The 24,955-nt window shown below is 31.6% G+C and overlaps 2 protein-coding genes across 4 annotated transcripts in view; both read left to right on the top strand.

Moving 5' to 3' along the window:
• The first annotated feature begins 5,479 nt into the window (after positions 1-5,479).
• LOC106687801 (protein takeout) lies at positions 5,480-18,009 on the top strand. The gene is made up of 6 exons (XM_014431896.2): positions 5,480-5,638; positions 8,530-8,622; positions 10,285-10,432; positions 11,434-11,561; positions 14,360-14,509; positions 16,388-18,009. Exons 1-6 carry the CDS (start codon positions 5,584-5,586, stop codon positions 16,534-16,536), a joined length of 723 nt encoding a protein of 240 aa, XP_014287382.1. The 5' UTR covers positions 5,480-5,583; the 3' UTR covers positions 16,537-18,009.
• A 2,866-nt stretch (positions 18,010-20,875) lies between these two features.
• Positions 20,876-24,955, top strand: part of olf186-M (Ki-ras-induced actin-interacting protein-IP3R-interacting domain olf186-M) — a 29,956-nt gene continuing 25,876 nt past the window's right edge. Inside the window, exons 1-4 of one of the 3 annotated variants that reach the window (XM_014431903.2) lie at positions 20,876-20,892; positions 22,080-22,129; positions 22,207-22,514; positions 23,702-23,817. In XM_014431903.2, the coding sequence (XP_014287389.1) occupies positions 22,120-22,129; positions 22,207-22,514; positions 23,702-23,817 (434 nt within the window). In that variant the 5' untranslated portion in view covers positions 20,876-20,892; positions 22,080-22,119. Of the gene's footprint in view, positions 20,893-21,633; positions 21,801-22,079; positions 22,130-22,206; positions 22,515-23,701; positions 23,818-24,955 lie in introns of those variants that run through there. The other 2 variants (XM_067053360.1, XM_067053361.1) reach the window with 2 other exon arrangements.

Raw genomic sequence — 24,955 nt, 5'->3', positions numbered from 1 at the left:
ACATATATTTTTTTTTTTTAATAATTTATTTACAACTGTATACATATATACACATCAAGTAAATTGCTGTAAGTGATATTATGACATGATAAAAACATGTGGAGAATCTACCCATTGATAGAACTCCAAAAACATTTCTAAAGGAGAAGATCTCGAGGCCATGTTCTTTTCAGACGCCTAGGAGGATTATTAGGTAGTGAAGGAGAAGCCAGGTTAGAAACGAGTTGGTTTGGGTGGTTAGGAAGTTTATTATGGAAGGATTAGTATTTGGTTCTGGCCAAATCGGCAGCATAGGGGACATTGAGGTCCTGATGGATGATTTGATTTGTGACAAAGTAAGGAGAATTAAGGATTTTTCGAAGGATTTTGGACTGTAAGGATTGGATTCGAGAGGAATTAGATGGTTTAGTGGAGCCCCATAGCTCAGGATCGTATGTCCAAATAGGCCTTATAATGGTCATGTAGATGAGTCTTTAGTAATGGATTGAAAGTTTGGACCGTTTGTCTAGTAAATTTTGTAATAGTCGGAATCGACGAGCAGTTTCCTGTCTTTTCAGTCTTGTATGAGGATCCATGTCAGTCGTTTGTCCAGATTGAGTCCTAAGTAACGGATCTGTTCAACAGGAATAAGTGGGGTATTATTAAAAGATACTGTAGGGCAAGACGAAGGTTTACGACGAAGGGTAAATGAGATTTGGTAGGATTTATTGGAATTTATTTTAATCCTCCAGTTTTGGCACCATTCTTCGAGGGTGGTGATATGGGATTGGAGGGATTGGGATACAATGGAAGGATCATTATTCTCTGACAATAGGCATGTGTCATGGGCATACGTGGTGAGAATAGTGTTAGGATGGGTTGAGATGTCAGCTGTAAAAACTGTATAAAGGATAGGAGCAAGTATACTACTCTGAGGTACACCAGCAGACTGAGGAAACAGGGATGAATAAGCGCTGTTGTGATTTACTTGAAATAACCTGTCTGAGAAATAAGAACGGATAATGAGATAATATGTAGGGGGTAGGAATTTACGGATCTTGTATAGCAGTCCTGGGTGCCAGACTCGATCAAAAGCCTGTTCTACATCAAGAAAGACTCCCGAGCAGTACACTCCGCGCTCCAATGAAGACGAGACTACTTCGACCACACGATGCTGGATAGTGGAGTGGGATGTTCGGAATCCAAACTGGTGATCTGGGATTATGTGGTTGGAATCAAGGATTGGTACATATTTAAATTTTAATTTGAACCTGAGTAAATCATTTGGGAGGAAAATGTCAAATTGGCTCAAAAGTGATAGAGCTATGAGAAGTTTAGTGAAAACCCTCATTCATAGCAACGTGAGGTTTGGAGACTCTCTCCCAAGCAATGTCAGAAAGAACAAAAAAGGCCATACCGCCCGACTAAAGATCTCGATGGTCGGATATGCCTATAAAAATATTTATACATATATATGAGATTTTTGAGGATAACCCAATAATGAAACAACTATATTGAGGCAATATTTCGTGACTTTTAATTTTAATCTATTATAATTATGAATCAATAGCGGATTAAAGTTAATGAATCGAAATGCACTCATAAGACTTTCACCCTCTGCCGCAGCTTCTGTCCACCTCATACTTTTTATAATATTCCTTTACCCAGATCCGACTCAGTGCGATATCTTTGATTCATACTAGACAAAAGATCACCTGGAACCAACATAGTAGACTTAAAAGACAAGATCTAAACAGACGATTCAGCCAACTTTTCCGACTGCTCAGCAGGACCTCTAATCTCTCAATAGAAAACAAACTACTAATTTATAAGACTATCCTCAGACCTATCTGGACCTACGGACTTGAACTTTAAGGAACAGATAAACCTTCGAACATCAAACGTATCCAATATTTTCAGTCCAAAATCCTTAGAACTCCAAAATCCAAAATCCATAGTCAATTCACCTAATCACGTTTCCAACAGAATCCCTTTTGTCCTTGACCTCATACCAACCACATTCTCAAAATTCCATAAAAACCTTTATAATCACCCTAATCCTTTGGTTCAATCCTTCCAGTTCCACCCATCCTTACAATCCACCTCGAAGGTTGAAACAGCACTGTCATTGTACTAATAGTTATCAATAAATAAAGTAATAATAAAAGTTATTATTATTATTATAAATATGTTATTTAGGGATCGAAAAAGGGAACAATAAAATCACGAAACCTTATCTCATAATAGCTGTTGCATTTTTGACTAATCAACAAGAACCTCAAATATATTTATATATGTGCAAATTGCCTTCGATACAGGCTAAGAGTCTATTATTGTCGAGAATAATAAGACGCTAAGTACTATATTGTTATAAAAAGTACTTATTTGATTTGAAGGTTAAAAAGTAATGATAATATTTGTAACTTCAATTACAAATTCACTTTTTTCAACCTTTAAGTTGTGAGAATTTTAATTAATGAGAACCAAATGCTTGTTTTTAATTAGAAATTTGTATAAATTTTATTCTTTCACACACCAATATATGGAATATATAGTAAGGGAAAATATTTCGAATTGGAATATTTGACGAAATTACTTGGTTTGAGGTCCTCATAGTCCAAAACATCTAGTCACGCAAAATGGTACGTGTTTTTGTGCGGTTACTGGCACAACACGTAAATGGTACTGACACAGCCACAAAAAAAAAAATGCATTTTAAAAAACTGTATCTCCGAGTTTTTTAAACTCCATTTTTTTTTTTTTTTTTATGTCAAGAAAACTCCTATGGTTAGGAAGATATTCATAATTCAGTCTGGGATGTGATAACAATTTAGGGCGGGTATATGGTCTGGGATTTGATGACAATTTAGGGCGGGTAATTGGTCTGAGATGTGATAACAATTTAGGGCGGGTATATGGTCTGGGATTTGATGACAATTTAGGACGGGTAATTGGTCTGGGATTTGATGACAATTTAGGGCGGGTAATTGGTCTGAGATGTGATAACAATTTAGGGCGGGTATATGGTCTGGGATTTGATGACAATTTAGGACGGGTAATTGGTCTGAGAAGTAATAACAATTTAGGGCGGGTATATGGTCTGGGATGTGATAACTTTTTTGATAAAATTGACCGACCGGAAGTGCCACTTTATAGACATCTTTTATAATATTGTAGTCCTACACACTATGTTTTTTTTTAAATTAAAACATTAAGTAGTTAATTCTTAAATTATTTTTTTTAATAAGGCTCAGAGGATTAGATATTCATGAGCTAGCAAAAATGTATAATTTAAATACATTAGTTTATATTTATTATTAATCGAATCATACATAATACAGACTGCATTGTTGGCTAGTTTTTGTTTAAATTCATAAATATTAACTTTTTACACCATATTGTAGCTACGCCAAAACACAATAAAAACTCTTTCTTTCAATTTATTTCTTAAATACGTTTCGAAAACTTTTTAGGTCTCACTCTATCTACGACTTACCTACTACCACTATTTTACAAATTTTAATTACTGACGCCCACGATATAAAAATAAACAAGAAATGTCACATTGGAGAAGTATGACTTTTAAAAAAACTGTAAACTAATTAATAATATACAATATAAACTATTATAGTTTACTTATCGATTCAGATTACTCTTCGAAATATTTATTGATTTTGAACGAACCTTACTTTTAATCTAAGCTAAACGTGTTCTTCAAATTGCAGATACCAATTTTAATTTTATGAACCGGTTTATAACAGATACTAAATTTACTGAATTTCAAGAAAAAAAACAACGTCAATTTCTTAAATTAAAATCACATTTCGTTCAGCCGATTTAAGCATAAACTTAATTTAAAATATCAATTTGTTTATAGGTTCAAGAATTTTATGTTTATTTCCTTTTATAAATAAAAAGAGGAAAACGTAAACTCTGTTTATATGCTGGTAACATTTTCATTGTGAATAAAATTGTGAATTTTCTCACCAATACAAATTACCTTTTCTGCAAAAATCATTATCTATTCAGTTATCATAATACTCATAAAACCCCCATATAGTTTTAATGATTGGGTTTGGTCAAATATGTTACTTAAATAAACTTATCCAATTATCGCCCACTAAATGATTTTATACAAATTATTGTCAAAAGAAAAAACAAACAAATATTCGAATATAATAATGAAATAAAGTTACGGTTTGATTACGATTTAGGGGACACTGTAATGCCAGTAATCAGAATTAACACTTATTGTGATACGCGCTATCTCACCTCGTGTCTTGTAAATTGTACAACCTTGTTTTATGCGAAATTATACATTTAAGGTGGATTTAAAGCGCCTTGGATGTTAAAAAAGAATAAGTAGTTCTTATTGTAAATAACAATAAACGACAGATAAATAAAAATATCAAATAATTTTATGAATAATTAAAAGACAGAAAAAGAAAAATAGTTACATCCGATTCGAACGGGAAAAGCCGAGACAATACGATCTTACCCGATTGTATTATGGTTTCGTAATATTTTGTTAAATTGTTGGCAGAAACAAAATTTATTTTCACTGCATTATAGAAACAAAAAAATACAAAATTTTTGTTCATAATTTTCGCCTTCCTGGTCTTTAGATTTTCTTTTTTTCGTTAAATATCAAAATACTGATAACTTCAACAAACCTACACAAAACTTGGCGAAGTATTTAGGGTGGTAAGTAAAAGTTTTGTGATGCGCGCATTGCACTAGATTTTGATTTAACATTAATTGAGTACATTATGGTATGATTGAGTACTTACAACCTTAATACTTATTGCTGAGTGTGGCAGATTTTATTATCCCAATAAAGAAAAAAAGAATTATTGCCGCAACTTCTATCTAGATTACTAGTCTACACACTGCAATTGTGAACACTAACAGATAATCAAACTTGTAAGAGCCTGGTTACTTGGGTTGAAAAAATGTCCATTGCATATTCTTCTAATAATATTGTCTATCTTAGTAGTTAGGACAGGAGGCCCCTCACCTCCGGACTCAAAATAGCACCTTTTAGAATGGATATCTCATATATAACAAATAAACATAACAGGTAACCTTAATATACCAAAGGTAGTAAAAGGAAAGACCCAACAGGAATTAGTTTTTCTTTTTCCACAGTAATGCTCTGATTCACTTTTTATTTCTGTTTTAGAGGGATCGGGAAAAAAAAAGTAGTTAGGAGGCCCCGGGCTCAGTAAAGATGGCGTTTGCAGCAATAAAACAGACGCCCTATACAGAACTTGTGAATCAATCGAAACTTCTTCCTCTCATTTGACTACTTGTGTAATGAAATTTCCTTGAGGAAGTTCTAATAAACACCACATTATGCTGATCATTTCTATGTAAGGAACAAGAAGAATAAGTCACTCTAGTTGGTTTCAACATTACTTTCCCAAAGTAGATTTACACCACATGATAACTTCTTCCACATATTTACGTAAATCGGTACTTTTCTTCTCCTTGGAGTTGAAAACCAATCATGAAGTGAGTTAAGATGAGTCCATACGTCCGAGATGGTAGAGTGGGGATACCTATTACAATATCTTGCTCCTTCAGGACCCTTCAGCTGCAGACATGTTGCGTCTTCTGATCTTGCTTTGTGCCTGTGCCACAGCCTTCGGTGCTTTGCGTGAGTATATCTTATATATATATATATATATATATATATATATATTGAAACTTACATAAAGGGTGGTCCAATATACATATTCATCCACGAATGATCACTACAATATTTAGAAGATTGATTTGATTGGATTTTCGCCTGGTCATAACAACACCATTATTTATCTTTTGTTGGTATTGTTAATTTTTTTAACCTTTTACATTTTCTTCAACTTTGCACTTAATAGTCTAGTAAAAAGTTAATCTATACGTAACTTAAACTAATTTCTTTCAATAAAATCTGCTTTAAAGCTGTTTGAAAAAAATATTGTAAAAGGTTTACCACTACATGGGGAACAGACTTTTCTATATTTCTTGGTTTATATTCAATGACTCCTAAAGTATTACTAGTTGATTATGTTTTAGTTTTCTTATCCCTGTTTCTTTTTTTGGAATGCTATGACGATGCTCATTCCATTTCTTTCTATTGAAATATTATTACATTTTAAAGAGTGTATTTGGATATCTTAAAAATTATAATAATATAAATCAAATCAGTCTACACTGCGGATTATTTAACCGGATTATTTTGCCAACGTTGGATGATCCAACCTGATCAATAAAATGTATATGCTTTGCGTAAATCATTTATTGTATTCATCATTAAATCATAAATTAGTAAAATTTAAATGGTTTTATTACGTAATTTATGAATGTGTGTTATTTATTATATGTGTATGTTATAAAGTTGTGATATGTATTACATAAGATATATACCACCTTAGATTTTTAAAGACCTATATCTCCCCGGCTATGATCTCTCTAGTTTATACCTAGAAACCCATTTACTATAAATGAATTTCAAAATTTTCTTTTTTATTGATTTTTCTTACGTCCAGAAGTAAAAAATACACCCATTAATAGATCCAGCTTTTGTTTTTGTAAACTTATAAACCATCAAAATAACTTTTCTTTGGAGAGTGTAGAATTTACGGTCAGAAAATGAATCAATTTTTTATTTAGACTGAACTACAGGAAGAGTAAATGTGTCTGAATTGTAGGTATTTAACTATTTCTAGTACGCTCCACACAAGTTTATTTTATTCAAGAAAAAGATTAAAATTATAACTCATTTTTCTTTAAGTGCACAATATTACGAAAACTAACTAACGCATGAAAACAAACATTACACTTTTAATCAATGTAGAGTAAATATGCTTAGGATTTGAAATCTAATAGAACTCTGAACGTCTAATATTCCTCATCTTTTCACCCATATTTTCCCCAAATAATGAGGAAATTTTAGGCTCTCATTAAATAGTTTAATTACTATTTGAGTTTTTTTTCTTTAACCGCATCCGTACCATCTTCCTTGTATAAATTAATTATTAATGAGTTATTAATATTAAGCATTCTTATTTCTTCAGAGGTGCTTATTATTATTTTTGTCATTATGCAACATACATTGAAAATGATATCTTGAGAAAAGTTCAATACTCAGGAACAATTGGACGTAAAGGAATCTATTAGGGCTCAATTTGTAGCTTCTTAAGTACACCATACATATTTTATAATGAATGTCTTCCTAACCATTGGAGTTTTGTTATAATAAATTCACACAATATTGTTCCTAGTAGGTAGGAGGTACGTGACGGATGTGCAGGTAGGAGCATAGTTCTCAGAGCGCCTGATTCGGAACGTTGTGGGTTCAATTCCCGCCTGGTTCCGTTAATATTTATTTCTCGGTGGTTCTGAGAAATTAATCTTGACACTCCCACATTCGGTAGTACTTAGTAGTAATTCTGGTAGCCGCCAGGAATTGGCAAAAAGAACCAAGAGGCCTCCTTGCCGTACTATTTCCTCCCACCAGATTACAATACCTAATACCAATAGTCGATAGGGGGAAAATTGGAGTTTAAAACACTGTATCTTGGAAAATATTGAACGTAGAGCTTTATTATGATTCAGATTGAACTCGTTAAAGGCATCATAAATTAATTTGCAGTGATTATTTTCCTAAGAATATTAGTTTCCATGATACTTCCGTAAATTAATACTCATGATCATGATTTATCGTTATTTTAGAACAAATATATTGGTTTCGTAGAAACTTTTAAAATATTGTTAGGTAAGAATCCTTTGACAGAAATTACATTATACTTACTTCTAGCTACTGTAAAATTTTAAGCTATTTTTATGACTCAGGCATTTTGAATTGAACAAGGCACTTTTCTTTTTTTTTTTTAAGATTCTCATAGCATTTACAATTGTATGATGAATTCAAACTGGACACTTTTTTTTATCCTACTAGCCCTTAAGGCCTGAATCAGAAAAAAAACACAAATTATGTCCCATTGTTTTTGGTAATTTAGATGCAAGCGGTAAAAGAATAAAATCGTTTCAAAATTAGATTTCCCATAAACAATTCGACATAATTATTCGAGTTTCCTCAACCTTCCGATAATGATGATGAGCCTCAATCCCTACATCCATTGATGTATCAATTGTGATGATGGATTCTTACGGAAAATTGAAATCTCAAACGATTTTTTTCTTTAGGTTTATTCCTTTTTCCGCATCGTTTGCACGAAAATAGTCAAAAACAGTAAATTTAATTTTTGGCAAATTACGACTTAATGATGCGTTGGTTCAAAAAGTGTCCAGCATGAATCTGAATCTCAGTTTTAAAATCTGAATAGGTAAAAAAAATAAATAATAATAAGATAAACAACCAAATATTTCATTTTTAATTTCAATTGAGTTTTAGTGAATTTGTTAATTAAAGTATTAATTAAGGAATTAAAATAATTCCTCAAAATTCCATTATATTCAGTACCGAATTTAGAATTTCAATGTAACATATCAAGTTTTTCTTTATCGAATGATCTGATGATCTCCAAAGTTTTTTTATTACAGCGAAGGGCTGGAAAGCTTGCAGTAAGTCGGACCCTAAATTTTCTGATTGCCTGAGCAAGGAAATAGAAAAGGCAATAAAGAGTCTGGTCAAAGGTAAGTTCTAGAAAATATTTTTAAGATTACTTTTTCTTGTAAGCCATTTCAAGTTGTAATTATTTCATTCATAAATGCTGAAGTACAATCATTGTGAGTGCTGTAAAAAATCACTGTGAGAAAAAATAAATATTGTCTTCCTGTGATATAAAAGAAACGAAATACAATGATTTAGTACTTCTTAATACGTGCCACGTACGTTTAAGACAGTTACTGCTTCATCCAAGAATAGGTTATCAAGTGGGAAAAATAATTTAAGGTTCTATCTCATTAAAAATTGAAACAATGAAATCAATTCGTTATATAATTAATAACAGTATGAACCAGAATGGAGTACTTTTATTTATTATTTTAGGCATGAAATTTGAATTCAAATAATGAACTGAGAAACAATCACGTTAATTCCTCAAGCGATTATTCTTTGCTAGGAAGATTTAAAACAAGCGATTGGGCTTGCCAAGGGAGTAAGTGAAGTGACTATGGTCTTAGTCCGTGCAATGAATGCTCAAAAAGGGGTGCAGAGGGAAAATGGAAGAAACACAATGACTGACTTTTAAGATTTGCACGTAACTTTTTTTTATGAATCTCAGCTCAATTTCGTAAGCAGTACTAAAGATTAAATCTATAGGAAGAGGTCGGATATTGGACATGACACCCAGAACAATGCAAAACGTTCTCGCTGTTGCTGGGCTGTTATTGTGGAGGATGTCGATCCGATAGTCCAGTTGATGGCTAGTGATCCTAGTAATTAGATCTCGGCGACTGGATTATTCAAATAAGAATATAATAGATATGGAAGGAGCAAAATCATGACGATTTTCTCGCAGCCGGAGGTGAGGGTAATCAAATTCATAGAACATTTAAGGATGCTTCAAGACCTGAGAGAACCCACAATCTTTACTTCGGAAATGCCCTAGACTAGGGGAAGATCAAACGGCTGTTCATTTTCGAGTTTCAAAAATGTATATTCATATATATGGAGATTGTAAGCTTATGTTGTAAACCATCCCGGAAGATGAACGACAAAGAGATGTGGCCCTAGCATGCCACCAGGGCGAATCGCCGTGGAATCCCTAAGGTTCTGCAAGTGTTAAAGAGAAGGTACTTTTGGCGGAGATGAAGAGGACAATAATGGATTTCATAAGAAATTGTGAAGTTTGTCTACCCACAATTTACAACAGACATTTACCAAAAAAGAGATAGTAGAATACACCCAATGTAACATAACATAATATTTATAGTTTTCCCATTGCTCTTAATGATAACATTCTAGGACTTTGAAAGTCAATGTTATTTATAGTATCGTGACCGTAAAAATTCAAAAAAGGATAACCAAATTCCGGAAATGAAGAATAACGGACTGAGTTAAATTCTCTGATATAATTTCTACTATTCATATTTTTTCTATTCTCGTTGAAACTTGGTCTACTTAGCATTTAAAAGACCTACAATATCTGCCGAGACCTGTAAACACAAAAAATAAATATTTCTCTTTCATATGAGACCGGAAAAACAATTTCTGATGGACGTAGTGCCATTTATGACACCAATGATTCCTATTTCGGAATCATGTTTGAATCCAAAATATCTCGTCTTTTAAAATATAATTGGTTGTCTAAAAATCTATTCTGTCTTCATAGCTAACATTGCCTTTGCTTATAGGTGATAAATCACTAGGGGTGATGCCGTTGGACCCCCTGAGAATTAACAAGATAGGGCTCAGCAAAGGCAGAGGACCTGTTTCCATGGAGCTCAGTCTGGAGGATGCAGATGTACATGGTATTTCAATGCTTCAAGTGAAAGATACTAAGTAACTATTAGTATTTATTTCTATTATTTTAACTATATGTTTTTCCCTTCACTTACCTATAAATGAAATATACAGATTTTCAATACTTTTCTCATCTCTGTACTTTTCCAATCTAGATCATTATGCAATATGCTGTATTTTTCTGAACTGTAGCCAGTTTGCATTCCAAGTCAAACCAGAGTGTTCTTCTGTCTAATGGTCTCCGTAATGTCAAGAATCCAGTATTTTGCTAATTGTTAGATTGGAAAAGTTCTTCACAGTTTCTCTTTGATAGACTTAATGCATTGCTGGTTATAGGCAGAATCTTTAAATTTTTATATTTTGTGCCTAAAGGTCTCCCTTTACTGTGGGTAAATTATATTCTCAGACGTATAAGAGCCATTTAGTGATTAGCGAGATCAGGTATTGATCCTAGTCGATTTTGAATCCTCAGTGTTTACACACATTCTGTACATTAGATCAAAATCTCCTACTTACCAGGACAAGATCAATCTGATTTATAGTGATTCCACCATTAGAGTGCCAAGTCAAGGTGTATTATCTTGTGATATATGACATAGTGCTACAAGGTCTTTAGCTACTCCAAAAATGTCAGTTGTTCTCCATTATCATTTGTAACTTTATGGATACTGCCATTTCCAATTGTAAGAGAAAAAACCTCGCTACCTATAAGGACAATATACTAATTGTTGAAGATTACCCTAGAGTTTGTACTGTTGATGGCCTTTGTCTGTAGTATAAGGTATTGCGATGTGTGTTGAATGGGAGACAGTGCTGATGTCCATATTATGTCAAGCCGGTAATGCTACTGCAAAAATATGCCCAAAACATTGGAAAAATTTGATTATACCCAAGCTTTACATACATAATATAAACTATAAATAAGCCAGGTAATGTTCAACATGCATCTGTGTTGTTCTGATGCTCACACTTCACCGACCCTAAACAATAACATTTATTAAAAAGTATTTAATAACTGGAAGGATTTTAATAATTTTCAGAACTGACTGGAAGACAATGAATGTCAAGGTAACTGTACCAAAAATTGTTGTACTTTCTAACTATAAAGTTGATGGTAAAGTATTGATCCTGCCCATTACAGGCCAGGGAAAAGGAAATTTGACTTTAGGTAAGTATTTAGCTCAGAATTTTTATGAATTGATGCAATTAACATAATTAATAAAATTAAAAAAACTTGCTATATTTTAAATAATTTCAGTGAAACTACATATTTTATTTATGCATAGTCACACAGGTATGTTGAGTAAATGTGAAGAATAGTAGTTATAAATTTTATTTTAAAAATCACTTAATACAAATTATACATAATGTTCCTACATGATGTATGATCCTTCATTCTTTACCATTTCAACCATAATCTCATATTTTGATAGAATTTGGTATACTTTATCCTTTCAGACATATAAGATCAGATCCCAAATGTTATTTCTCCAATAGTTTTTGTTTAAAGCACAAATTTTTGACAAAACATAGATTTTTATATCCCCAGAGCTCTCAGAGAAACTTGCTTACCGAACAAAAAAAAAAATTGTTTTGTACTATAGTTATTTACAAACCAAAGCAAACAAAACTTTTAAGCTTTATCTTAGAATGACACACTTCTATAAGTCAACTAAATCTCACACTCTGGGGTGTGATACACCCCAACATATGAATTGGTATAAAATATAAGTGATATAACCTGCAATGCTTATAATGCATTTTAAAACAACTAAGGGGTCTAGGTAACAAAAATAAATCATTTCAAAATGGATTATGTACATATGTACTACCAAAAACCACATATTGTAAAATTTTACGAGCCAACTAGCTAAAAAATGAATAAAAATTAATTGTTGTTCCTAAATAAAAAAAATTATTTGTATGGCTCTTAAATACAGATAAATACGAAGTAAGTGAATCATAAAACGAGGTGTAAAAGTCATTTTTTAAATTAAAAATGAATAAAATACATAGTGGGGGCCCCGAAGGGACCTCTTTCACACACTGCACTGCAGACATATTGCCGCCCTGTGTTCATTGCAACTAGCTCTCTTACATTGCAGACATGTCAATTTCGTCTTCCTGTCCTTTCCCCTTTCACAAAAAAAACACCTTACTTGTTTCTCCAAGATCGTATATTGATTTATTTGAGCTATCTATTCCTAAAATGTCATCAATACCTAGGCGCAGTGACTGACGAAGTGCCTCTGCATGTAGCCTCCTCTTTAGGCAGGGTTTCAGAAGTGAATATCCCAGACCAAAAAGGAAGTCTTTGTGTTTCATTTTATTTTCCCACTTTACCAGAGTAAACAATATCATACTGTTCACCTTGACATGATACAACATTCCAAAAAAAAACAGAGTGGCCACCTCCTTGTTTTTCTGGCCGTTGAGTACCCCTTACACATTTGATCAAAAGTATCTGTTCATCCTTTATTTAAATTATAATCATGTATGACTTGTGGTTTACCAGATTCTTCAATGATTGCATCATCTTGCATTGTTGGTTGGGTGCCATTTTGTCATTAGCCTTCCTCTCTTGTCTAATTAGTTTATCATCAAATCTCAGTATTATATATAAATATCAGTATATATCAGCAGTATGAGAGGAAGCTGAACCTATTCATGGGTGTGGTGTGTCGAAATAAAGCATGGCCCCTTTTTATTGAGAAAACCTCCTCTAATGAGAGTTTACCGGATTTATTCTGCCCTGAAATATAAATAATAAATAAATAAAAAACAGTCCAATAAATGCCCGAATCTCTACCTCATCAGTATATTTTTGTACTGCACAGAAGTGATCGTGTCACGCCTTCTATGAATTTCTTTGTTTGTATACTTTGTAATTTCACTTATTATATATGGTGAAAATAAGAGGTTCCACACCGTCACCAAAGGGCTGGAAATATTCTTGCCAGGCCCCTAGGCAAATGTCGTACTAAATTTTTTTCTTTTTTTCTGCCGCTTCTCGAAGGTGGTTCAGTACTCCACTTATGTCCATTCTTATCCCTGATAATTGATAACCTTCCCGCTTTAGGGCCTTTTGGATCACTAACATCTTCCTCTTCTTCTTTGTCTGAATTCTCCTGAGATAGCACCTCCCCATCATCATCTTTACTGACTTCACCTCCAAAGTATTCCTTTTGCATTTGTTCCTCTTTATCTAACTCCAACAATAATTGTTGTATTTCTTCCGGGGTCGAATACGTTTTGCTGGCAGCAGCCATCCTAAAATATCAGATCATTAATTACTGAAGTGAAAATACTACATAACAAAATTAGGTTTATAGTAGCTTACCTGAATGATTTGGAACTTCAAAATAACACAGAACTCCTTCAGGCAAGATAACCTGACCAAATTGGCTCACTAGAATTGAATATTCTCTTCACTCTCACACAAACGACACACTGGGGTGTGAGATACCCTGGCCACAAACACTGATGACACTCTGGGGTGCGAGATATCCTGAACACTTACACTAACGACACTCTGGGGTGTGAGATACCCCAAGACTAGTTCAAATCACAATAAATGGCAAAACAAGACTGACACATTGCAGCAGATAATCAGAATTAATTATTTTATGAATGACAGTTATTTACATAGCAGGGTTTAACAAAAGAGCTATACATGTACGAATTATTCAAAATTTAAAAAGTGCTGGGGTATGTGACACCCCAGTATATCATTCTAGGGTCAAACCAAAAATCGGTTGGTTCATGAGGTTAAATTATAAAGCATGCCTGCATTGAAATGCATACATTATAAACAATTTAATCTTAAAATGAAATGGAAACAATTGAAAATATAATTTTTATATATTCTATTGTTATAATTAAATAACATGAGAAAATAGATAGAACTATCCATTGTATAAATATACATGTTCACGTATGTGTGAGTATTTGAAACTTTATTCACAGATGATTTGTCACTTAATATTGAAAGTAAATGGAATAGAATAAAAAAAGGAAATACAGAATACTTCAATATGGAGTCTCTCACTGTGCCATTGGAACCTAAAAGGTTGTACATCAGACTTGAAAATCTTTTTAATGGCGACAAAGTCTTAGGTGAGTTTAGTTTTTCTTTACATTTTTAGAGTTTTTTTCCCCTATTATGCCAGGTTATATGGAATAATTTTTGATTTCTCTTCTGACAACACAATAAACTGTCATACTCAAGGGGGAAAGAGGAGATGGAAGATTCAGAGGAATATATTACCATTTAAATTTATTAAAAAATATCATTTTCATATTCACCAACATTAGGTTTATATTTTGAGTATTACTTACGTGTTTATTATATACTTTGCATAATATTTATGCATTTTGATAATTATTTATTTTGGGTAATCCTTACCTTCTCTTATTTAACCATCCCCCTTCTCCTCCCTGAAAAACAATTCTATGTACTCTCATACCAAATAAGTAATTTACATTTGTATTCCTTAATGCTCATGACACAATTTTTTTTATTTTCTACAACAATACAAAGAGTGTACTGAGTCCATAGGTAAATCAACTATGAAAAGGATTCCTTTGAGACAGATCTGATAACCATTCCAGGTAGGTGGGCTTAGAAATAATGAAGTCCAGGGAGAAGTAAAAAATGAGCTACAAAATCCTTTATCAGTAGGACAGTATTTTTTATACTCTGGTCAGTATTTTTTTAAGGGTTCCTTACCAGTGGTGTAGTGGGGAAGGAATGGCGTTCATATACTGCTTGGAAACCACTAGAGTAATTATTAAAGCAGTAAATTATTTAAATTGTATTGGGTAGTGATAGTACAACTTACTTACTTTTTTTACAGTTTGGTTACACACTGAATATAACGCTAAAACTAAAAATCAGTGAGCCCTTCAGAAACAGAAAGGGGTGGGGGCATTCTGGATCACTTGATGTTATTCAATTCTCAGAAGATGGTGAGCATTCCCACACTGTAAAATTCAGGATTACACCACTGGTCCTTATCATCTTTTCTCTTCTTTTTTTTTTTTTTTTTTTACTGTATTCGAAAATGCTTTCCGATTTTTTATATTCAGTTGGATTGTTGATGGGAGAAGATTTTGAAGTCTACTACATAATAAAGCATGCACACTACTTTTGGCAGTTGTTCTGCTTTATTATTTGCAACACCTCAATGGGTTGGTATTCTGTGCAACATGATTGAATAACCCTAATAAGGTTAAGAAACATCCAGCTGCCAGAAAGATTGATTTTACTTCCGCATCAGAGAAAGAATGTTGTACTTCCTAGTAATCCTGCTTTCTCTTCAAAACACTGTGGAGACCAATATCCAAATGCCGTCACTCCTAAGGCTCTATCTCCAAACTTATTGGAGTAGAGTGTGACCAATGTGACCTTGGATGGTTTTCATCTATCATGAGTTAAAATTCATTTTATATTAGAAAATGTTTGTCTCTCAGGCTGCAAAATGCAGTGTTCAAAGACAGATCTTGGAAAGAATATAGGATAAATGGTTCCCTAGCTGAGCAGTTAGATAGAGAAGTAATACTTTTCTATTACTTGATCTCCAATTGTGAGGAATGATTTTTGTTTAAATGATCAAATATATGACTATTCTCTTTCTAATGTTTTACATGGTCACTTTTTTGTCCAAATAATTTAACAAGGCTTTTTCCCTATAAATTGTCAGCGGCTCAAGATCCATTTGTATTTCTATAGTATTGCTACACCTGTTATTTGTCTCAATGCCTTATATTGCTTCCATTATTCCTGAACATTATTAATTTTTGTTTCATAATCCAGAAAATTTATTATTTATGCTTCATCTAAATAGCCAGTTTTTGTGGCTTAATTACTAAATTAAATTCTACCGCTCTCCTCCTTAACATATAAACTCCAAGTTTCTAATGCTTCTTCAAAAAATATGCAGGTAATTTACCATTAATAATAACAAATAACTAATCAATGAACTAATGTTTCAGGTGAAAATATGAATAAGTTTCTTAATCAGAACTGGGGAGTACTCTTAGATGAACTAAGAGAGCCAGTCTCAGAAGCATTATCAGCAGTATTTATACAAATAGCAAACCAAGTATTAAATAAAATACCAGCTAGTGAAATTGATAAATGATTGTGCATATATAGAATAATAAAGATATCATACTCCATTATTTAAGGACCCATTATTGCTAGTATTGTAATTAAAGAATATATAATGAGTTGTATGTAATTCATCAAGTAGTAAATAATTACAATTTTTAATTAAAAAATTTTTTTTCATCTTACAGTAAAACTAAATACTATTAAGATCATTATTGTCACATTATTTTAGTATTTTGCTGGTTAAAATCATTATCAAAGATGTGATATCCCTGTAAGAAAAGCATTTAATGAATATAGGTGTAAAACAATATTAAAACCTAATTATCGATTAGGAAATAAATTGATATTACATTAACAGACATTTTTAAAAGCATTTGTTTTTATTATACTCCAAAATTTCAAATTAGCCAACTTGTTGGGTGGGACAGTGGCGTGGATGTCAACCACCCAAGGCAGAGAAAACATTTACCAACCCCTTACTTAGATATTTAAATTTAAAAGACTAAAATTCGTAAAAGTATATATACAATACAATATTTCAACAAACTTCAACAATTTAACAATCAATACACATACTAATGAACCCTAAAATCACAGTTTGTAAATCGCATACATATATACAATTAACTTAATGTGAATTGGAGGACTGACAATCCATTAATAAAATTTCTTTGAATTGTCAAAGCATCACCTCACGAACTTCCCTGAAGAGACTGTACTGTAATCTAATTTGCAGGTGTTATTATACAATATTGAATACTATTCTTGATATGATAGGAGTCATTCTCGTTGAATATTAGTCATAAACATTCCAAGCACAAAATAAAATACAGTGAATCTAAGTCAATACAGACAGTGTAGTCAGTCACTGCAAAGAGCAAGATATCATTATTGTACATTTGTTTAGAGAAAGGGGATTCCCCAGTTTTGTCACAAAAGAAGTAATGAAAAATTCAGTGCTTATTTCAATCAAACCGAATCATAGTTGTGGGCAACCTTCACTGCTCCCTCTGTGCTATACCACTGGAGCGGGCACAAAACTTAGAGCCTAACTGTAGATAGAATGCCAGAAGTATAAGATTTTAGTGCATGATCTTAATAAAATGTAACCAGTTAAACAAAAGACAGTTAAATTAACTACTAGTGATCTACAAATAATCATTTCTGTTAACTTACAACCCACATCAACACAACAATAGTATATAATGTATATGTATTACAGGGAAATAGTAATATTGTATATAATATTTTAATAGTATCTAATAATAAAGTAAACAATAATGGAAATAGTAATAATATTGTAACAGTATATTATAATATATATTAGTCCTATAATGTTTCAATGGTGTAATGAATTTTTATATTCTATGAAATTATAATTTTTTTTTTATTCAGGGTCTCTATTACTTGTGAATTCTTCAGTTCATTCAATTAAAATTGATGTTTATTTTATTGTCAGTGTCATTCTCTATTAAATATATATACATACATCAGTGCCTAATTTGTTTGATCTTTTTACATTTTTTTCTCCATAAAGTAAGCCCTGGGTCAGATATCAAATAGAAGCATTGTCATAATACTTGTATTTGGAAATTAAATTACAAATTATACTTGAGGTAAAGTTAATGGTAAGAAAAAAAACTTGGTAAGATATTTTAGAAAGTTTTTGTATTATGCTTTATCAATATTGAACTTAAAAAAAAAGTCAGGTAAAATGAATACTAAATAATAAGAAAGTACTTACCAATACTAAGTATTGATAATTGAAATTATTAATTTCAATTTTTAGCCCATAAAAGATCAATAATAAGATTTGACCTAAACTTTAGGTATTAGAAAGAAATTAAGTTCAAAATTTAATTTTAATTTTATAACATTATTTTTATTGTTGAAAAATATTTTTAAAATCACAATGAATAATAATAAAGTAACTTAAAATTTATTGATTACCAACAGATCAAAAAAAAGATTAAAAATCAAATTCATAATATTTTAGACCATAATTAAAAAGAATCTATAATGATAATGAAAATATTAAATATTAATTATGTGAATAAGTAATATCAAACTTAAGAAAACTAAGCATGGCTAAAAGAGAGGTTGTTATATTACGATATGAAATGTTGGAGATCACAAGGCCAAATTGGCGTCTTCTTTTTTTCAAAAAATCTTTTAATTAGAAACTGATACTTAAATAATAATCTTAATATCTTATTTATATGACAATTTATTTTAGTTTTAAAATGTTGCTTTGGGATAACCATGGCAATATCAATCGAAGAGCTTATGACAAGTAGACGGTAGTAAACCATTGCTATATAATTTATTCATCATCTATCGGAAGGAAATGTTTCCCAAGATTGTATAATAACCAGTATAAATTCTTGGAAAGAACATTGATCCTTGGAAAATGACTTCTTGGAAAGTTGGAACAGAGTTGGCTAAAAAATTGTATGCAGTCACTACACTAGCATACTAACTTAAAAATTATAATATCTATTAGCTAAAACAAGTAATAGAAAACATTCATATGAGGATGATTATAAAAAAAACAAAAAATTGTCAGGTCCCAATTTTCAACAAAAAGCTCATCTGCAACAATTTTTAAATTAAAAATTCTGAATCTCCTAAGGTTACCTCTTAGCTAAAACCATTATCAAGAAAAATATAAATGCAAAATCTCTAATGAAATTATAATTTGAAATGTTTACACACACTATCTGGCTAAAAAGATGTCAAAATCATTTAACAATGAGTTGCTGTCCTATTATTAATTTTAATCATTTCATAAGAATAATGATAATTAATCAAAATAAATTGCATATGCATTTTGTTTAAAAAAAAAAAAAAAGCACAATAGTAATTCAAAATACCTTGGAAGAACAGGTCTTTCCTAAAGACTTCTTTGAAATGTATAAATGATGTTTGTTCTTGCCTAAAAGTTCTTTAGAATTACTATCTTTTAAATTGAAATACCTAAATAAGAGGGCATTAAAATGTTTCTAAGCTCCAGGTGGTTAACACCCATGCTACATCACTGTCTATGCCAACTGATCACATGCTATCTTAGTGGAAGATCATTCAACGTATGACTTGATGAGGACTACTTGACTCCACTCTTTAAGACATTAAGTCTTCCCAGAAGGGGAAGAAGAGCACCCTTCCGAAGATCTTATCTTATCGGTGAATGATAAAGTCAGAAGCATATTCAACCTTGGCGTCATGCTGAACAGGCCTCCAACCTTCTCAAGCTCTCCACAGGTATCTCTTTAGCTCAATTCCATTGTAAGGCAATCATTCATCCTCTATTGTGCAGTGAGGCATTTGCAGTAACTCTATGACCACACTCAATCAACTTCAGAGCTACCAGAACTCCATTCATTTCGTAGGCCAATGTTGCACAAAATTCTTTGAAGAGCTGAAGACCTGTACAAACCCACTCTTCTGGGAGATTGCCTCTCCATCAAGACCTGGAAAGTGGCAGGGTACTGTCACCTTGGTTGATGTCCTGACAGAGGAAAGGGGTTCAAACACAGTCTAAACTTGCATTCTAATTGGTCACCAGCAAAAAAGTACTTCCCCACTTATGTCTACGAAGATGAGTTAGAGCCCCAAAGCTCCCCTGAAAACAGTAGACTCAAATACCTATCTTAAAATGCCCCTTTAGTAATAATAGGATATCAGTTTTGTATTGTATATATATTTGTATTAATTGTATTGGTTTAAGAGATAAGAACTGCAGGATAAGAAAAAAAACTGGTAATAGGTTTCCTTTGAGTACCTTTTGGGCTCTAACAGATTTCTGTGCTGGGTAAACAAGTTATTGATTTGAGGGTTTTACTTTCATATTACTTTACTGACAGCCCCTAGTTCCAAGGACTGATTTTCCTTAGTTATGAACCCACTAGATCAAGTGGCAGGTGGCTTCCCTAGTATAATCCTATCCTTAACAATGTTAAGCATCCTTAGAGACTGGTTTCCTCCAGTGTTGGGGTGACATCAAAAGACAGATACTGTTTCGGTTATCCATAATTTATTTGGGTTTCTCTTCCCGAGAATCTTATTCCAACCAACCTTCTTACGTTAGCAATACTGAGAATATCATTAAACACGCAGTACCGTGGCCTTCTGAGAGAACATACTAACCACCCTCCAGGTAGTGTCGAGTGAGGTAAATGCCCAGTGGCCTCATATATCTAAAGTGGATATACCACGTGATATATACCATCTATTCTACAAGTGCTTGGTAGTACTACCAACTATCAAGCAAATCCAGGAAGTACGACAGAATATGTAAGATTACACGATAAATAATGAAATTGTCCCAGTCACTATTACCGTCGCTGTGAAACCTCGCTTTAAGAAAGTGTTCTGTTAAGTCTATGTTAGCATATACATTGAATTTTGACAATATTATTCAAACTTTCGCTGAAAAGAAGCCTCAAAGATTGTTGTGAACAAAATATTTTGGTTTAGTAAAACTAGAAAATCTAGCTTTCTGGCTATTATAGATTATCAGATGATTAGTTGGCCGTATGTAATTAATGAAGGTGGTCCGGGTGGCGGTCAAAAAAGTAACTCATATTGCACAAAAGCTATTTATTATGCACCAACGTTTCGCCCCACATTACAGGGCTTACTTAGAAATAAAAACTAAAAAGTATTGGAAACAAAGTAAGAGTAAAATATGAAATGAAGTACACTGGAAGATTATTCATTGACGTGTGTATGGATGAATGGAATATGGTCCGGGTGCGGTAAAAAAAAACTCAAATAGTAAATAATTTTACTATTTTTATTGAGCCAACGTTTCGCCCCACGTTGGCTCAATAAAAATAGTATAATTATTTACTATTTGAGTTTTTTTTGACCGGCTAAACGTTGGTGCATAATAAATAATTTTTGTACTATTTCAGCTACTTTTTTGGCCACCACCCGTACCATGTTCCTTCATTAATTACATACGATCAATGAATGATCTTTTAGAAGTATTTTCTTGTTTTACTAAACCATTTACAACAGTAATATTTTATTTTTGTAATTTTGGGGCTAAGGTCTAATCTTGGCAGATTGATATACAATTTTGTGCTAAAGTATTTTGAAAACCACCTGGCAACACTGTTGTTATCTGTCATTTCAGGACTAATGTTATTATTAAATTGAAGAGAAAGTCCACTGATAAGGCTAGTCTGTTGTGAAATATGAAGACTGAATGTGTCTGTGATTTTTGTTTGTTTTACCTCCAATAGCCTCTATTTTTTTAAACTGTCAGCCTTCCCCATTCCTTTTTAAGTAAGTTTCTCAAAAGAAAATTTGTATGATTGTCTTACATCTTAACAAAATTTACTTCTGCAAGGTGTGGATTTCAGAAAAGGATTATAATTAATGGATGTTGTTTGATTCAAATGCATATTATGGCTTTAGATTGGTTGTTTTTAACCTTTTAGTTCAAGCAAATGCATAGCATATGCTGGGACCAATATATTTAAGAGTTAACAGCATGTAGAGTAATATTTTTTTTTGTCTCTAAACCAGCTTGTTTTAATGTATTTTGCATGCAATCTTAAACAGTTGGATTTGGGGCTTTTGCTACGGTTTGTGTTTGTCTTCGATGGATTCAGGTAGCTAAACTAACAATTTTAAATGCCAGCATAAATGTTCCATATTATTACACTGGTCTATTTGTTATTTTTTCTAGGTGATAACAAATTACAAAATCAGTTACAAGGATTTTTGAAGAAGATAAGAAGTCAAGAAATAAGAAATAAAGTTGCAGTATGGCAAAAATATTTAGCTAATGCCTCATCCAGATTCAGATTTGACAGTTTTTCCAGTGTAGATGATTGTGTACCTGGCACATCGGGTGTGAATGAAAGTTATGAAACAAGTGAGAAGATTGAAGTTGAGGATGAAAATTTAGCAGCTGATGATGTTTGTACCCCAAGTGACTCAGGGACTTGTATTTTTGTCACCCCAAAACCTAACGAAATGGAGGGAATTATAAGTGTAAGTGATACAAAATCAATCTCATATTTATCATGTTACTCTCAATGTATTAGAATTATCTATATTATTATAACTATATTAGGATGAATTATTATTATTATATTATAATGAATTTTTACTATTATATTAGAATAATGTTTGATTTTTATACCAACCCTGTCATTAATTAGTGAATATAATATGTCTACCACTTAAATCACTGATTAATTGACTTTTGTTATTTAACTTAGTATTTATATTAAATTAATCATTTTTATGTAACACTAAGTGTTGCCATTCCTTTTATTGAAGAGATCCCTCTAAAATGGTTCTAAACATTTCTTTAAACTTTTGTGGGACAAGAAAAAAATTTTTCCCTTTGACTAAATTTACATTTTTGTTTTTGGTGTGTAAGAGCTGTCATTAAGGATTTAAGACTGATTCATTGCTAGTACCAGTTATATTAAGTTATAAAATAACCTTTTATGCTCAAAAATTGGTTTGTTAAAGTTTGGTGTTTGTATCTTTTAGAGAGAGTCCTTCAGTTGTTAAGAACTCAGATTGTAGATATTAGAATCATCTACACCTAAGATGGATAGAAAATTAAATGAATATAACAAAAATTAGTGAAAAAAATTATTTTGTAGGCTTGATATAATATAGTTTAATGGTAAATATTCATTGATATTTTGTGAGACCTATATAGATATTATTTTATGATGTCTACTTAGTATATCCCTAGTTTAAATTTTATATGTTATACAAAACAATAAAAAGGAGGAAGAACAATTAACTATATTATTTTATTGATGGGGTCATTTTGTGAAATCGATATAGCGCAATGCTAATTCCATAACTCCTTATTACATATGTTTCACACTACAGTTTTTCGGATTAAGGTAATATATTCTCTTTTTTTTATAAAATATAAAAATGGATTATTCAATTGGTAGAGAGATTAACATATCATCAGAAAAATTTCTTAATAAAAAGATAATTGATTTATATAGCTGATTTTCCATTTAAGAAGTGTATTCTGATCACTATTGGACTAAAACAATGAATAAGTAATAAATATTTCCAGTTAAAATTTTAAATATATTAATTTTTATTGGTAATAAACTCAGTTATATTGATTAGAAGTCCCTGATAGTTTAATTATTTATGTTGAATAGATGATTTTACTTCATTTTATTTATCTATTCTAGAATGGAGAAAGAAAGGAAGAAGTGAAACTACTTCATTCTCCTGAAGACATAGTCCCTCGAAACAAATCTCCTGTCCAACAATGGGTTGATTCACTGCCACTGGAGGAGACAGTCGAGTAATTTATATTTTCCAAATTTAATTTTTGTTATGAAATTGTACATAGCAAGGTGATTCTGGTATATAAACTAAAACTAAATAAATTGTAAACTTAAATTTTTACTATATTAAATAAACTTAAATTTCTAATATTTATTTTGAGTAATTAAAATAATTTTTGTGATTATTTTTTTATCAATTTGTGTTTTTAAAAATTAATTTATTTAACAATATTCCTATACCTCTATATGATGTACAATATTTAGGTCTCAACTGGACAAATAATAGACACGGATTAGCCTCGTAAGAAGGAAAAGGAAAGAACTAAATCAGCAACTTCTGACATTCAAAATTATGACTTAATAATAAAATAACAAAATTATAAAGTAATCATAAAACAACATTGGCTATATGGTATCGAATAATTGTAAATATCCAAAAAAATCAAATTTAAAAAAATCCAATCCGTCAGTTCAAAGTACTCAGAAAAATTTTAGGTTCTCCCATTTATATTTCTAAGGAGACATTGCACTCTGACCTTGATATTACCTTTGTCACAGTTACTGCCGAAAATCGTTCCAATAACATTCACAACAGAGTGACCTTAAATTCCAATTCACTGACATTTTTATTTGTATCTATATATCTCTCATTTATATTTTTCTTTCAGATTTCTTCTCTTTTTTTTCTTGATACTTAATCAGGTAGCAGTTTTTAATATAGTCAAAAAACTATTTTCATATAAATAAGAATTACTTTCTTTAGAGTGGGATTAAATTAACAATGATTTATTTGTGTATAATGAAACATTAATCACAGTGGGTACTCCTTAAGTGGTTAAAAAGATTTGGAAAATGAGAACGCATAAATTCCTGAAAATTATTTGTTAATGTGAAATCGATTTTTCAGAGATTAATTTCTTCCTGTTTCCTGTTATGATAAGATAATTTTAAAAAGTTGTTTGAAGTGTATATTAGCTAATAACGATTATTGTAATTAATTAAGTAACTGAATGTAACTGAAAATTTCCATTCATACAAATTACTCAATTGAGTTATTCAAATTTAAATTTGATTCATTCAGCTCTTCTTTAGTGGCCCTGATGGTTATAACTTCAAAATATCTGTTTCACCTTAAACAAAGGTATTGGCTTAAAT

This window comes from Halyomorpha halys, unplaced genomic scaffold (assembly GCF_000696795.3).
Source record: "Halyomorpha halys isolate HHAL.00 unplaced genomic scaffold, Hhal_1.1 Scaffold1014.1, whole genome shotgun sequence".
NCBI lineage: Eukaryota > Metazoa > Arthropoda > Insecta > Hemiptera > Pentatomidae > Halyomorpha > Halyomorpha halys.
The sequence above is the reverse complement of the archived record's forward strand: the minus strand, read 5'-3'. Positions and strand labels throughout refer to the sequence as shown.